Here is a 14,658-nt window from a genome sequence, read left to right on the forward strand (position 1 = left end):
GTATATGATTTTCACATGGCATTCCATTCACTCACCACTCTGAGATATATAGTTCTTTATGCATTTGATAAATCAGAGGCAAAGAAGTATAACAGATTTTTAAAAACCTGCTCTTATGAGTTGCAAACAGGAAAGAAAAAAGTCAAAGGTGTTTGACTTAATATGATAAACATTTTAGCAGTTAAGAGATGCAAAATTAACAACATACAGACTTTGTATATAATAATAAATATTCAGAGAAAGAAATTAGGAAAGACCTTAAACATTGGCCTAATAAATATTAAGAGATAATAAACAGTACCAAAAACTCTAGCAACCTATCATGAAAACTTAAATACCAATAAAAGAATCTATTGGAGATGTAAGATCATCTCATAGTCATGAATTAGAAGAATTAATATTGTAAAAATAGCTATACTACCAAAAGTAGGCTACTGATTCAGTGCAACTCCCATCAATATTCCTATAGAAAATAAAAACTAAATCCCCCCAAATTTAAAATAACATATGAAAGCACAAAGCACATAAAACTAGAGCAGTCTACTCCAAACAGAAGAATAAAGCTAGATTTATCCCAATACCTGATTTCAAGCTATACCATAGGAGTTCATTAATAAAACACCAGGGTACTAGCACAGAAACCAGATCCACAGATCAGTTGAAGAGATGACCTCAAAATAAATGTGAGTAGTGAAAGCCATGTGACTTCTGGCATCAGAGACAAAAAACTGATTGGAGAAAAAGTCCTCTTCAACCAATGGTGCGGGCAAAGCTGGATATCCACATGTAAAGAGTGAAAGTAGATATCTGTCTTTCACACTGTGCACAATCAAATCCTAGTGCATCAAAAGCCTTAATGTAAGACACCAAAGTTAAATTGAGGGTGAACAAAGTTGGGAAATCCTTTTAGGGTACAGTATGGAAAACATGCTCTCTGATTAGGACTGCCAGGCACTCAGAAAACAGTGGCAAAATTGGTAAACTCTTTGTGATCTTCCAAAGCTTTTGTACTGGTTCCCTAAGAAACTAACTGGAGACCTTGACTTGACTCAGCTCTACATCATCCTGGTCTCTGTCTATCGCTGTGACATCACTGAGAACTTAAGCAACGATGTTCACTGAAGAACTAGTCACAATGATAGAACCAACCTAGATGTGCAGCAACAGAAAAATGACTAAAAAAAAAATGTAGGTCATATGCACAATAGAATAATTTACACATAAGGAAGAATGAGAGAGGTTGGCATAAGGAAAGGTGAAGAGAAAAGTATAAAATTATAACTTCAAAAATTAAAAATTAAAAGAAAAATCATTTGCAACTGGAGATATTCATCAAGCAAATTAAGTTAATTTCGGAAAGAAAATGTATGTTTTTGTTACTTGTGGAAGAGAGAGAGAGAGAGAGAGAGAGAGAGAGAGAGAGAGAGAGAGAGAGAGAGAGAATAAAAATAGAAGCAAATTTGGGAAGGGAACTACACTATATACTTGCATGAAAATGGCCTTGTGTAATACTGAATAAGAAAACCATATATCACTCCCAAAAGACACAGTGAAGCATATAAGACAGCAAAGAGCTTTTTTTTGGACTCAGACACTCCTGTGCTATGCTTTTTAGCAAGGCCTGTCTTCCTCTGGGCATGTGACTTTCTCTGTGTCACTTTCTCATATGGCAAACCGTAGTAGCCATGGTAGAGAAACTATGAAGACCAGATGGGACAACTAGTGTATGCTCTGTGCGTAGTAAACATTTGAACTTGTGAGCTGGGTCGAGCACAGTATTCAGTATCTGTTGGGAAGTACTGCTTTCTAGAAACAATGTCTACTATTAAAAAGCTAAGAATAAATTTAAGGGATTCTAGATTACTTGGTACCACTGCTATGTGTTGTAGGAAGCATACCCGCCCCCCCACCTCATCTCTCAGGCAGAAATGTCACAATGACTTTCTGGCTGCCTGCTATGCTTCTCAAAGCATAACTGGGAGTGTTCTGACCCAGCTGAGAGTGTAGCAGGAACAGTTAATCAAGTGTCACAACCAGATTGACGTCCTGGCTGCTCCCAGATGAAACGTAGAAGACCAAGGGCTTTCTTTTAGATGAGAAAATCTCCATAAAGACCTCAGAAGTATAGCTAGCATGAAAGCAGAGGCAAACGCTCATGGGTGTTGCTTGCAAATGTCAGAGAACTATGGGGCCATTGTCAATGGTAAGAGGGGCAGTCAGGTAAGATGGCCCTGGCTTCTGATGATGAGTTGTCCCAGGAGTATTTTTCATCATTTCTGGATGAGGAGTAAAAACTGACATTTGCTATTTATCCATTATGCATATAAAAAAGTCTTACAGTGTGTGTGTGTATGTGTGTGTGTGTGTGTGTGTGTCTTCATCAGCATCTGGAAGTCATAGATGAAGAAAGGCATTTCACCCTTGTAAAATGAGCACATGTAAATGCACGTAAACTGAGTGCGAGATACATTTATTTCAGGAAAGGTATTAGAATGATGTGGCTTGTTGTAAATGTGCAAGCTCGTTTTACTTATGTGACTAGGCTAATGCTGAGTATATTAGCCTCCAATCCTGCCATATTCTTATTGGATGACCAGAGCTACTCATGTCTATTTCAGAAGTCAGTGAACGGGAGCAGAGTGCTTAAAGAATTTTTCTGGAGAAACAAGATTAAAAATTCAGAGCAGGCACTCTAATGCTAAGTTTGTGCTTTCTTCTTGTTGATTTTTTTTATGTGGGCTCTTTAAAACAGTTCAAACACTCATATTTCACAATGCAAAATGATCTCTGAAGCATGTATCTTTTTTATGGCCACTTTCCAAGCCCCATGGGTATAGCTTACAATATTTCATATACTTTATTTAGTATTTCTTATAGAAACAAAGAATATACACAGAGAGACAACATTTCTCCCTTAAGGGCAAATGTACAGTTTGCATATGATTCTGAATCTTGCTTTTGTTTTATTTTTTATGGCTTCCCAGGGGTCCTTCTTCATTCCTTATTTACAGGTTTAAATACATCCAATAACTATATAGATTGGTAGGATTAATATAGTAAAAAATGGACATCTTACCAAAAGCAATCTACAAATTCAATGCAATCCCCATCAAAATTCTAGCACAATTCTTCAAAGACATGGAAAGAGCAATTCTCAGTTACATATAGGAAAACAAACAAACCCAAGATAGCAAAAGCAATTGTTAACAATGAAAGAACTCCTGGGGAAATCACCATCACTGACTTCAAGCTGTATTACAGAGCAATAGTGATAAAAACTGCATGGCATTGGTACAGACTCAGACAAGTGGCTCAGTGGAATAGAACTGAAGACCCAGAAATAAAATACACTCTTATAGACACTTTATCTTTGACAGAGAAGCCAAAAATATATGATGAAAAATATAAAACATCTTTAATAAATGATCCTGGTTTACTTGGTCAGTATGTAAAAAAAATGAAAAAAGATCCATATTTGTCATCTTGCCTAAAGCTAAAATTCAAGTGGATCAAGGACCTCTACATAAAACCAGATACACTGGATCTAATAGAGGAGAAAATGAGAAAGAACCTTGAACTCATGGGAATGGGGGTCGGGGATTTTTTAAAATAGAACTCCAATGGGTCAGGCTCTAAGATCAGGAATCGATAAATGGGACCTCATGAAACTGAAAAGTTTCTGCAAGGACAAATTGGTAACCTACAGATGGAGGGGGGGAAGAAAACCTCATTAACCCCACATCTGATAGAGGGCTAATATTTAAAATATATATAAAAAACTCAAGAAGCTAACCTCCAAAAAAAATGGGGTATAGAACTAAACAGAAAACCTGCACCAGAGGAATCTTGAATGGTGGAGGAGCACTTAAAGAAATGTTCAAAGTTCCTAGTGATCAGGGAAATGAGAATCAAAATGGCCCTGAGATTTTACCTTATACCAATCAGAATGGTTAAGATCAAAACCTCAGGTGACAGCACATGCTGGTGAGACAGTGAAGTAAAAGGAACACTCCTCCATTGCTGGTGGGACTTTAAACTGGTACAACCACTCTGGAAATCAATCTGCGTGTTCCTCAGAAAATTGAAAATAGATCTGTCTGAATACCCAGCTATACCACTCCTGGGAATATAACCAAAAGATGCCCTATGATGCCACAAGGGATGCATTTGTGTCTCTCTGCTTTCTGAATATAGAAATAATGTGACCAGCTGCCTCATAATCCTTTGTCACACTCACCCTACAATGATGAACAGTTATACCTCAAACTGTGAGCTGAAATAAACTTGTCCTCCCATAAGTTGCTTCTGTTGGGTACTTTGTCATAGCAATACAAATAGTAACTACAGCACAGAAACCTAAGCAGTTTGTGGCATTTTCTGTACCAGCTTGATTTCATTATACAATAGACAACAACAGAAACATACTTCACATCAGAGTAATGACTTCATGTGTCCTGGTACTGTGTCTCATTTGTATAAGCTGGAATGGTGAACCAGTCTTCGCAAGACACAGACCCATAGAATTTTAAAAAGACTAGAAAAAAATATGAAACCATGATACTTATTCAGCCTATGGTTTCTATAGCTTTGCGTTTGCAGGTTTGAATAATCAAATATTTAATATTGAATCACACGTCACCTCTGTAGTGAACCTTCATATGACATGCACGCTAAGCCAGCAAGCTCCCTAGAGTTGATGAAACACTGATTCTTATTAGCACAAACTTAGACTTCCAAATAATTCAAAACTTCCCCTGATCTCATTACATCCTCTATGATCAATCTCCAATCATCTTGTCAATTTTGTATTTCTTTCTAAGAAAAAAAACCCAAGAAATTATCACTTCAATAACACTATGAATTTTTATAAAGGATGTCTGATATAAAGTGATTTTGAACAGTAACATGTAAAGGACAAGCAATAAGGAAGGCAATAAAAATCCAGAGGAAAAACACCCAAGAGCTAGAAAGGACACTAGTTCCTTCCACAGGGAATGGCATAAAGGAGTAAAGAATTGTACAGTTTTCAAAGGGGTAGAAAATGCCAACAACAGAATCAGAAAGGTTGACCTTAGGACCTCCCCAGAACAGAGAGGTAGAAAGAAGTATGTTGTGGCGGAGGGTTAGTATATTATGTTTAGAGCAGCCACGTGACTTTATAATAGATTTGGAAAACATGAAAAAGTACAATAAATATAGTTAAGATCACCCACAAGCATACTTCCAATGGCAACCATTATGAAAATATAGCACAATCATCTCCACTTCTTTTATTCACATTATATATGTAAAATATATGAAATATGTATTGAGAAATTGAGCCAGGCTATAGGTCAACTGTTCCATATGGTTTCATCCCCACATCTTACATCTTTTTCTGACATTATGTATTCTTTGAAAACCTTTTTTTAATGCCTGGATTATGTGGAGTTTAAGCAGAATTATTTGCTTCCTTTTTATTCCATTTTAGAAGTAGCAGTGTGGTAGCATTTCTTGTCTTAAATTGTATTATCTCCATTTTTAAAAGAAACTTAAAGGTGTATCAGCAAGACACATTCAAATTTATACTACTTAGTAATTCTTTCTTCTGAACACACTACAAAAAGTCATTGGGAGCAAACTTGGAAGAACCAATATCGAACAGCTGATACTGTTTTTTCCCCCATCACCCCTGTATTTATTTATCCTTCCACAATGCTTATCTTTCAGACACAACATCGTTTTCTCTAGGTCACTGGTTCTCAACAGTCCTAATGCTGTGACTCTTTAATACAGGCCCTCATGATAGGATGACCCCCAACCATCAAATAATTTCGTTACCACTTCAGAACTGTAATTTTGCTACTGTGGTGAACTGTAATGTATCCTGATAGGCAGGGCATCCAATATGTGACCCTCCAAAAGAATCCCAACCTTCAGGTTGAGAACCACTGTTCTAGGCAGGCAGACTATTACTGGGTTAGTCTAAACGCAATAACATGAATCATGGCTGACCCACATTTCTCCAACACGCATATGCATACCCTCACTATATCTGCTTATTGAAAATGACCCAATGCTCTCAAAACCACTTACTTTATCATCCTTTCATTTGAAACGATGCATGATGGGCAACAAAAGAAAAAAAAAGTACAGTCGATGGAATTTATATCTATCAAATTATATGCATACATATGTAACATATAGTGGAAATTAGGTTATTCTTCAAATTTTAAATAGTTTTGACACTTCAAAGTTAAAAGGATCTTTGTTCCTCTTGTCACACTATCATGAGTTAAACAGTCTCAGTAGCCCAAATTTAAATTCTATGGTCTGTATTTTAAGCCATTCTAGTCTCAGGAAGCTAAAAGAGTTTTCAAAGTCTATAAAGCAGAAACGTGCCTTCATTCAGTCAAACGAGGCACACGTAAAACATTTCCCCTCTGTTGGCCAATGCACAACAAAGTAAAACAAAATGTATCAAAACCAGATCTCCATCATCGGCAATATTAAGTTTAGAATTCCTCGAATTCTGAGGCCTCATCAGAATGACTGCTAAGCTAAGGGCTATAGTAATCACTTGTGGTGCCCGCACAGCACATAACTCGGCAGGAAACAACTGGACCCTGGCCAGTGGGATTGGTACTGTGGGGGGGGGGTGGTGGACAGTAGGTAGTCCCTGCAGCTGTACCTAATAACCTTGAAGTCAGCTCCAGTAATGCTATGTGTACATCCATTATTTATTTATACATCTTTCTCTCTGCTGAGCAATAAAAAAAAAAGTTTTAGAGAAAAGTACTCTTAAGGCTACCTACTTTTTTCTTTGCTTTTAATGAAGGAAATTCTGCAAGGAAACAACAACAAACTTTTTCCTGGCTCCCCTCTGTCACAATAATAACATTTTCTGTTTTCCCAGGTTCCCCTGCACCCACCCGCCAGGAAACAGCAGGGTACCTTGTGTGAGTAACTGCAGGTTTCTGACTTCCTCCCGAACCTTCAGCTGGAGCACCTGCTGCAGGATGTACTGTCGCTGGTTCTCCTGGACGATCCCCATCCGCTCCAGCTTCTTGTCTGTGAGTCTCAGCAGGGCTCGCCCTGCAGGGGTTGAACAAGTGGAGAAAGCCGCAAGTGAGCAATTCCCAGGAGACTGACTCCCATCTTAGTGTTGGCTAGTCATCCGGCAAAGAAAGTTTATAACTAAGTGCAGCTAATTTAGAACAGGGAGACCCCCATGGTCTGTGATGAAGGGTGTGATGATTTGCACGGAGAAAAATCCATCTATGCAAAAAAAAGAAAAGGAAAAAAAAAAAAAACCCGCTTTTTATGTAACAGTGGCCCTCCTCAGCAGACCCACACAATGAGGTAGGTAAAGTAGCGAACTTTAACTTGCATATTTGGGTCACCAGTTGCTGGTCTCCATGGCAACGGTGCTCTTCTCTGGGTGATGAGTTCTCAGGCTGGCCAGTGGAGCCCTGGAACTAGGATGCTCTCATTATGCTTATGGGAACTCCGGCAGAAACGGTGTTTTTGTGAAACTCACGTTTAAGGTGCAGTTTTAAATCTGCAGGTTCAAGGGTTCAGCTGTGGAATGCTCTACTCACCCCAACATTTGCTTGAGGACAAAAGGCCCAGTAAGAATAGGGTGAGAGGAGACAAGAGGGGGTTGCAATTCAGGAGAGCAAAAGCCCTGGTACATAGGATGCTGTGTATCTAGGTCTTGACAATTCAGCATGGCTGCCTTTCACCTCCATTTCTGCTCCCAAAAGTCTTTGCTTTTCTTCTACCTTGATTTCTATGCAATCCAAAAATTATGCCCTACTGCGCGTTTACCACACAATAAGCATACCTCATTCCCAAGGCTTATTATAAGGGAGTGATCCTGTTAAATGCCCACAGCACCATTTACTGTCTTTCCACAGCCCCGGCTGTCACACCGGCTTATCTGTCAGCGTCTCTATCACGAGGAAGAGACAGAAGCAGCTGTCTGAGGTCAATGACAAAAGGTCTGTGAGAACAGTTTTACATAGACTTTGGAAACTGTTGAGAAGTCCACGTCCAAGGCTTGGGTGTGTGATGTTCTTTTCCTAAACCCTACTCTCTCCTTAATACCCATGCTTTAACCAACATTAGAATTGCTCCTTAACAAACTCTACCTTTGCTTCTTTATCGAAAAAGAAGTGGCATGCTCTATTGCTTTAGCAAGGAAACCGAACAGCTAGAGGCAAGTTAATGTGCATTTCCATTCAAGGAACAAGAAAGTCTATGAATGTAGCTGATGAATGGGTGGCCTGTGAATAGACCCAGGTGAGTGGAGAGGAACAGCTAGGAGTGCTAGTCAGTTTAATCTTTTTTTCCTTTTAACCCTTGCCCACAGCACGATTCAAGATAAGCCAGGCTACGTGCTACACATGGTGGATTAAAATTAACAGCAAAGCTTGCTGGTTTACCCAGAACATTTGTTTTGTTTGTTTTTGAGACAGAGCTTTTCCAAGTAGCCCATGCTTACCTCAAGCTTAAAATACTCTTGCCTTACATTCTCCAGTACGGAACAGTTTGGTAGGCTACACCGCCAGGCTTTGTTCTGCTTGTTGACCCCAAGATTCTCTTCCTTGACTTTGATAATCTAGATCATCAAAGCCAAAGTGAAAGTAGAGAAAAGTGCTAGGTATCTCATTTCTCCGATGGCATGCTTGACGTACAGTCATTTATTAGCAGAAAAAAAAAGTTTACACGATGCTTCCTACTAGGAGAATAACCTGTTGTGTATTGTGGCGCACTGTCATTCCCTCCAGTGTTCTGTCTAGATTTCAGGTAGTTACAATAAGCCAGAATTATTAGATGGAAATATTTATGCCATGACCCTGGACCACTGTCTAGGACCACTCTTTCCCACCCCCCTGTGTGTGTGTGTGTGTGCGTGTGTGTATGTGTGTGTGTGTGTGTGTGTGGTGACAGTTGACTACAGCTGTCACCACATTTACATCTAAAGGAAGAAGCTTCATTAAGCTCAGCTTAAGTTTGGTGCCACCCGATGATCACAGTGACCATGAACAAGGAACAAGAGAACGAAGGAAGACTCAGCTCCTTCCATTGCCTTCTGCAGTGAGGTGGAATGTTATAGTCCCATTTGCTACCTTTCATGGCCAAAGAGGCCTGGCCAAGGCATGTGAAGTATCTGGACCGAAAGATGATAGAATAGCACTCATCACCCAGGTAGACCCTCGAGTCTGAACACACTGGCACAGAGAACCTGAGAGAGCTAGTGTAGTAATGCAAACAGGTCAGAAGGAAGTGACCACAGATGCTAGAGGCTGAGAAAAAGTCCCAAAAGTCACTCTGCTATCATCTCACGTTGTGTCCCCTGACACTCAGTTTGGATTTCACAAACATAAGATGATAAATGTGAATGATTTTAAGCCTCTAGCTTTGCTGAAGGAGCAGGTTATCCTCACAAACGGAACTGGCATCACAGTAAGAAGGCAAATTATCTTGCACAGGCTCAAGCCTGAAAAGAACAAACAAACAAACAAACAAAACCATGGAGGTGGGAGGTGGACACAAAGTCTCATCCCTAGCTGAGAAGATATTGACAATGGGTGACTTCTGGGGACAGAACAATCAGTTTTCTTTAAGGGTGTCACCACAGCTCGGTAGGTAAACCAAGGCCAAAGGGATGACCCAGTGGCATTTGAGCAACATAAATTTCATTCAATGGGTTAAAAAAAGAGAGAAGTGACATGAAGCTCGATGGGTAAGCAGAAAGAGTGAGTCTGGAAAAGCTAGTGGAAGAAGGATGTGCGTGGTCAAAACACATGTATATGAACGAAATACAATGGTAAGCAGTTCAAAAGAAATGCATTTTTAAACTAACTCAAATAGCGCTGTATTTCCTTTTCTTTTACAATTTCTAGGTGGAGGTCATGATGAAGAGTTGAGGAACAATCATCTTCAGTTCTGGGCCTGTCTGTGGAGGTGACACTGGAACGTGGAAGGGGGGAGGCAAAGGAACACAAGTGTCAAGAAGGCCAAAGAAATGGAGAAGATAAGGGAGATGTTTCGAGGTTCAGCTGGGACAGGGTTCTGGAGGGTGTGGCAGGCTCGGGGAAGACTGGAGATGGACCGTAAGTGATGTGTGATCAGTTTTGAGCAAAGGTGACTTGGGTATGGTATTACCAGGGTATTTCTGGTTCGGATGAGGAAAATAGATGGGACATAGACCTATGCTAGGACATAGATCAAAGCCACAAACAGGAAGTGACGGAGCCCCAGAGCCAGGTGCAATAAAATAGAGTAATTAAAATGTCCGTGTTTCACCCCTTAATATTCCCATATCCTCGTTCAGCCCCCAAAGCACTGAGTCATCAGGTATAAATGATCTCTGGTAGATCACAATATGAGACAAACACAGATAAAGTGGTTTATCTCTGTGATTCAACCTCTCTACTAATTATCAAAACCAGATGCTGTCAAGGTTGAAAAGAAATCACAGAACCCCTTGACTTGGGCCAGGGAATTATTCAGTGAAGATGTTCACACAGTGCAAACTTTGATGTATTCTGGTAGCAACCTTGAAAAGGTTAATGTTGCTGCAACTGAAACTTGATTCTGTCCACAAAGGCCTTATTGTGTGTGGCTACCTGCATACCAATTCTATAAACAAAGGCATGGTGGTTAACTTCCTAAGCCAATGTGAACAGACTATGCAATATCCTGATATTTAGATACTTAGTATTCTGAATATTTCCAAATTATACAGATATTTATTTCAAATTTCCATATATGTGTACTGTATTTAAACCATACCTTCGATTCCCCCCAGAACCTTCCTTGTACCACTCCCACCTACCCATCCCATCTCAAATTAATAGCCTTTAAAAAGTCATTATAAATACATGAGTACAACTTGCTGAGTCCACTGAAGTGTAACCCCATGCATGTGTTTTAGGACTGACCACTTGGGATAGGGGCTCATCCCTGAGGAAGACTGATTCTTACTCTCTCTGAAACTATTAATCACCAGTATCTCTTCAGCTAAGTGTGGGGCCTTCTGAAATTTCACCAGTCAGAGCTGGCATGTCAGCTGGCATCACTTGGGTTTTATCCAAGCAACTGAATCATTCAGAGTTCAAGATGTATTTTCCTTGTCATATACAGATGAGACACTTTTGTAGCAGATGTTCTGGTCTTTTGGCCTCTTACATTCTTTCCATTGCCTCTTCTATGATGTTCCTTGAGCCTTAGGTCACTGGACCTAGAGGAACACCTACTACTGTCACTTTCCTAAACCAGTATAATTCGTCCCTGTGTTCTTCACATATATCCTAGGTTCACAGAGAAATCTAGCTTATCCAAGACATTTCCTGTGGCAGCAGACAGAGACTACTACAGAAAGTAATAAGTGGTCAGAATGCAGAGAAACACTGACCATGAGGTGCTTCCCCAGTTTTTAACCCCCACCACACAGCCTCTACACAAATATCAAGAGAACAGATAAGGCTGACTGCCTCCTATAATCTACAGAAGCCCTGTCTCCAGGCTCAAATGAGGATGTTAGCTTCACAGATTCTGAATTTGGCAATTCTTATAATTCCACGAACCAATTTATTTTATGTGTTTGTAAACCTACACACACACACACACACACACACACACACACACACACACACACACACACTGTCTGTCTGTCTGTCTGTCTATCTCTAGTTCTTTTTATCCAGAGAACTGTAATACTGTATAAATTTACCTGTCAGGTTTCCTATGTTGACACACAATAGTAGTTTAAAAATGTATGAAATACATATTTTAGCACTGTTTAAGTAACGCTAAGATTGTTTTCTTTACCCACATCCTAATGATATCCCATTTCCAGGTCTTCAAATTATTATTTTTTCTTCTGTAAGGGACTTGATTGGAAACTGTTACATAAGACAGACATGAGAAGCTGGACATCGCAGGGGTGGCACCTGCCTTGGTTGGTGATGAGCATATGAACACACGTTGTCAAAATGAACAGAGATCACAGACGGCAGATCTGACCTTCCCACGGGCTGAAGGCAGATGAGGCCATTGTTCTGGGTTTAGGCAGACAGCCCATTACCAACCCAGTTGAGCAAGGGGAAGTGGGCAGAAAGTACTAGCAATGTAAAGGAACAAGTACATCATTTTCTCTGGTTGCTATACCAAGTTATCATAAATAGGGGGCTTGACACAACAGAAATTTACCCCATAGAGATATGGAAACCAGAATCTCAGTATGAGTTTCACTGGGTTACAACCAAGGCACTGAAGGGTCACATGCCCTCCAGAAGCTGAAAAGTGGCAATATCTGATCTTTAGTATTTTTAGCTCTACCGGTGTTGCTTTGCTCATGGTTACGTCACCGAAATTTTCGCCATCATGGCCCATCTACAAAACCTTTACTTGTCCGTTGATGACCTGTGTGGTCAGAATATTGCCATCTCTGTGGTTGAGTTGATTGGCCCCCTTAGGAATCTTTAGTCATATCTGCACAGACTTTTGCTTAGATGACAAGGACAGACAGGTGGCGAGCATTAGGAATTGATGGCTTTGCAGGCCTTCAGTCAACTAAAACTTAAAGGGACTCTAGATCCTTCTTCATGTGGCACAGAATCTCACACGAAAGTGGCTTCAGGCAAAGACTTAGGTCTGGATATGTCTCTGATTTCTAAGCCCCAAATTGGTTCTTGGTATCCTTAAACTTCATAGACAATTATGCCAGATAGCACTACAGGTTTTAAAGATAATTTCATGCTGCAGGTGGATTTGGAAATGTCAGGGTGGGCTGTAGGTATGGCCTCAGCTTTGTCTCTATGAAGATTTATCAGTATCACTTTTCCTGGGAGGTACACTGAATTACAGGGTAGCTTTCTTCTGTGATTCCTGGCTAGTCTCCAACAAATGGTCAGTGTGTACTGAGTTAGTTCAAATCTATTCCCAGGAAAGGCCTAAGTTATGTCCTGCTGTTTCTGCATCTAACCTCAGCTCCATTCAGTGGGAACCAGTTTGGTGGTCATGTAATCAACATTCTTTAGCCAAACCAGGTGTTGCATTACTCCAAAATGGAAGTATTTAGACCAAGAAACAAGGATAAAGTAGAAAGCAATGAATGCATGGGGCTGTGAGCTAAAATATATAGATTAATATCCAGGAAAGTATTATCTGAGTTCTCAAAATGAGACTGAAAAAGCACATTACTTCCTACACTGCGGCAATAGTATGGACTTAGTCTCTGCACTTCCTCTGGACCTTGTAGCCACTGGCATGGTGCAAATCTGGTGTCACAGATGCTTTGCTGACTGCTGCTGCATCCCACTCAAAGGGCTGCTCCTTCTCATGTGACCAGAGATAACAATGGCAAACATTCGCTAAGTGTTCAGTACCATCCTAAGAGCTTTACATAGATTATCTCGTTTTTTTTAATGATTCTGTGAAAGCACGTGTTTACTTACAGCTGATTATGGGCTATGCAACACCTAAAAGCTCTATGTCTTATTAATAAGCTGCAGATCTGAGAGAGACTATGCTCTCAGCATCCCCTAACTGGCCAGCTTCTCACTTCCTCCCCGTGGTGGGTTGAATAAGCACCAACTGCACCCCACTTCCTCCCTGTGGTGAACTGAATAAGAATAGCACCCTCCCCCACCCACAGGGCTCTGGCATGTGAATATGTGGTCTCCAGTTGGTGACACAATTTCAGGGAGTTTTAGGAGGTGTAGCCTAGGTGGGCTTTGAGATTTCACACCCAAGCCCTATTCCCAGTTTGCTTCTCTGTTTCTTGCTTAGGATACAGGATGTAGATTCTCGGGTGTTTCTGCCTTTATAACTTGCCTGCTGCCATTCTTCTATGATATGATGGTGATTAACTCTTTTCTCCTCTGGAATGGTACGTCCCCAAGCACACTCTTCTTTCTATAAGTTGTTTTGACCATAGTGTGTTATCACAAAACCAGAAAAGGACCTAATACATTCACCAAACCTGCTGAGCTGGAAGGTCCATGAATGGCCACCATCACTGGGGGCTTAGAAGAAGGTGAGGGGAGGGGCATGACCACACTATTGCCATGCAGTGGAGAGTGACCATGAGGGGTTGGGGGACCTTCCAAATCTTCTGCTTAACAGATTAATTTGTTCATTTATCAAAGGCTACATGCATATCATGGATTGAACTTCTTCCTCCACGAAGAACTAGGAACACAGTGTTCCTGGTCAATGAACTAGGAAGACAATGAAAAAGATGAATTTCACATGAGTGACAAATCATGGGTTCTTGTCACCCCATGGAATTGGCACCTAATGTTATTTCAGGGGACTTTTGAGCAAAAGAGTGATTGAGTCATTAAGGTAAAGAGAGGGAGAAGGGAAGTCAAGGCACAGGAAATAGACTCTAAGAGCCAGAAGGGCATATTTAGGAGTTCCGAGAAAAACCGTGCTGATGAGAATTTGGAGTAAGGCAGGCCGGCCGGCAGGCAGGCAGGCAGGCAGGCCGGCAGGCAGGCAGGCATGCAGGAAGGCAGGCAGCAGGCAGGCAGGAAGGAGGCCGGCAGGCAGGAAGGAAGGGAGGCACATGTGGGCCTTCTGTAGCTCTCACGTAGTGCTTAAGCTCAGTCTTTCTTTCTCCTTTCCCACAGTAAAAGGGAACACAAGGGGTAGAAGAAATGA

At 40.7% G+C, this 14,658-nt stretch overlaps 1 protein-coding gene across 1 annotated transcript in view; it reads right to left on the reverse strand.

Annotated features, from left to right (window-relative positions):
- Positions 1–14,658, reverse strand: part of SAMD12 (sterile alpha motif domain containing 12) — a 415,274-nt gene that overhangs the window by 172,835 nt on the left and 227,781 nt on the right. Inside the window, exon 4 of the mRNA XM_080909385.1 lies at positions 6,934–7,074. Within this exon, the coding sequence (XP_080765511.1) occupies positions 6,934–7,074 (141 nt within the window). The remainder of the gene's footprint in view (positions 1–6,933; positions 7,075–14,658) is intronic.

Source organism: Micromys minutus (assembly GCF_963924665.1).
Source record: "Micromys minutus genome assembly, chromosome: 33".
Lineage (NCBI taxonomy): Eukaryota > Metazoa > Chordata > Mammalia > Rodentia > Muridae > Micromys > Micromys minutus.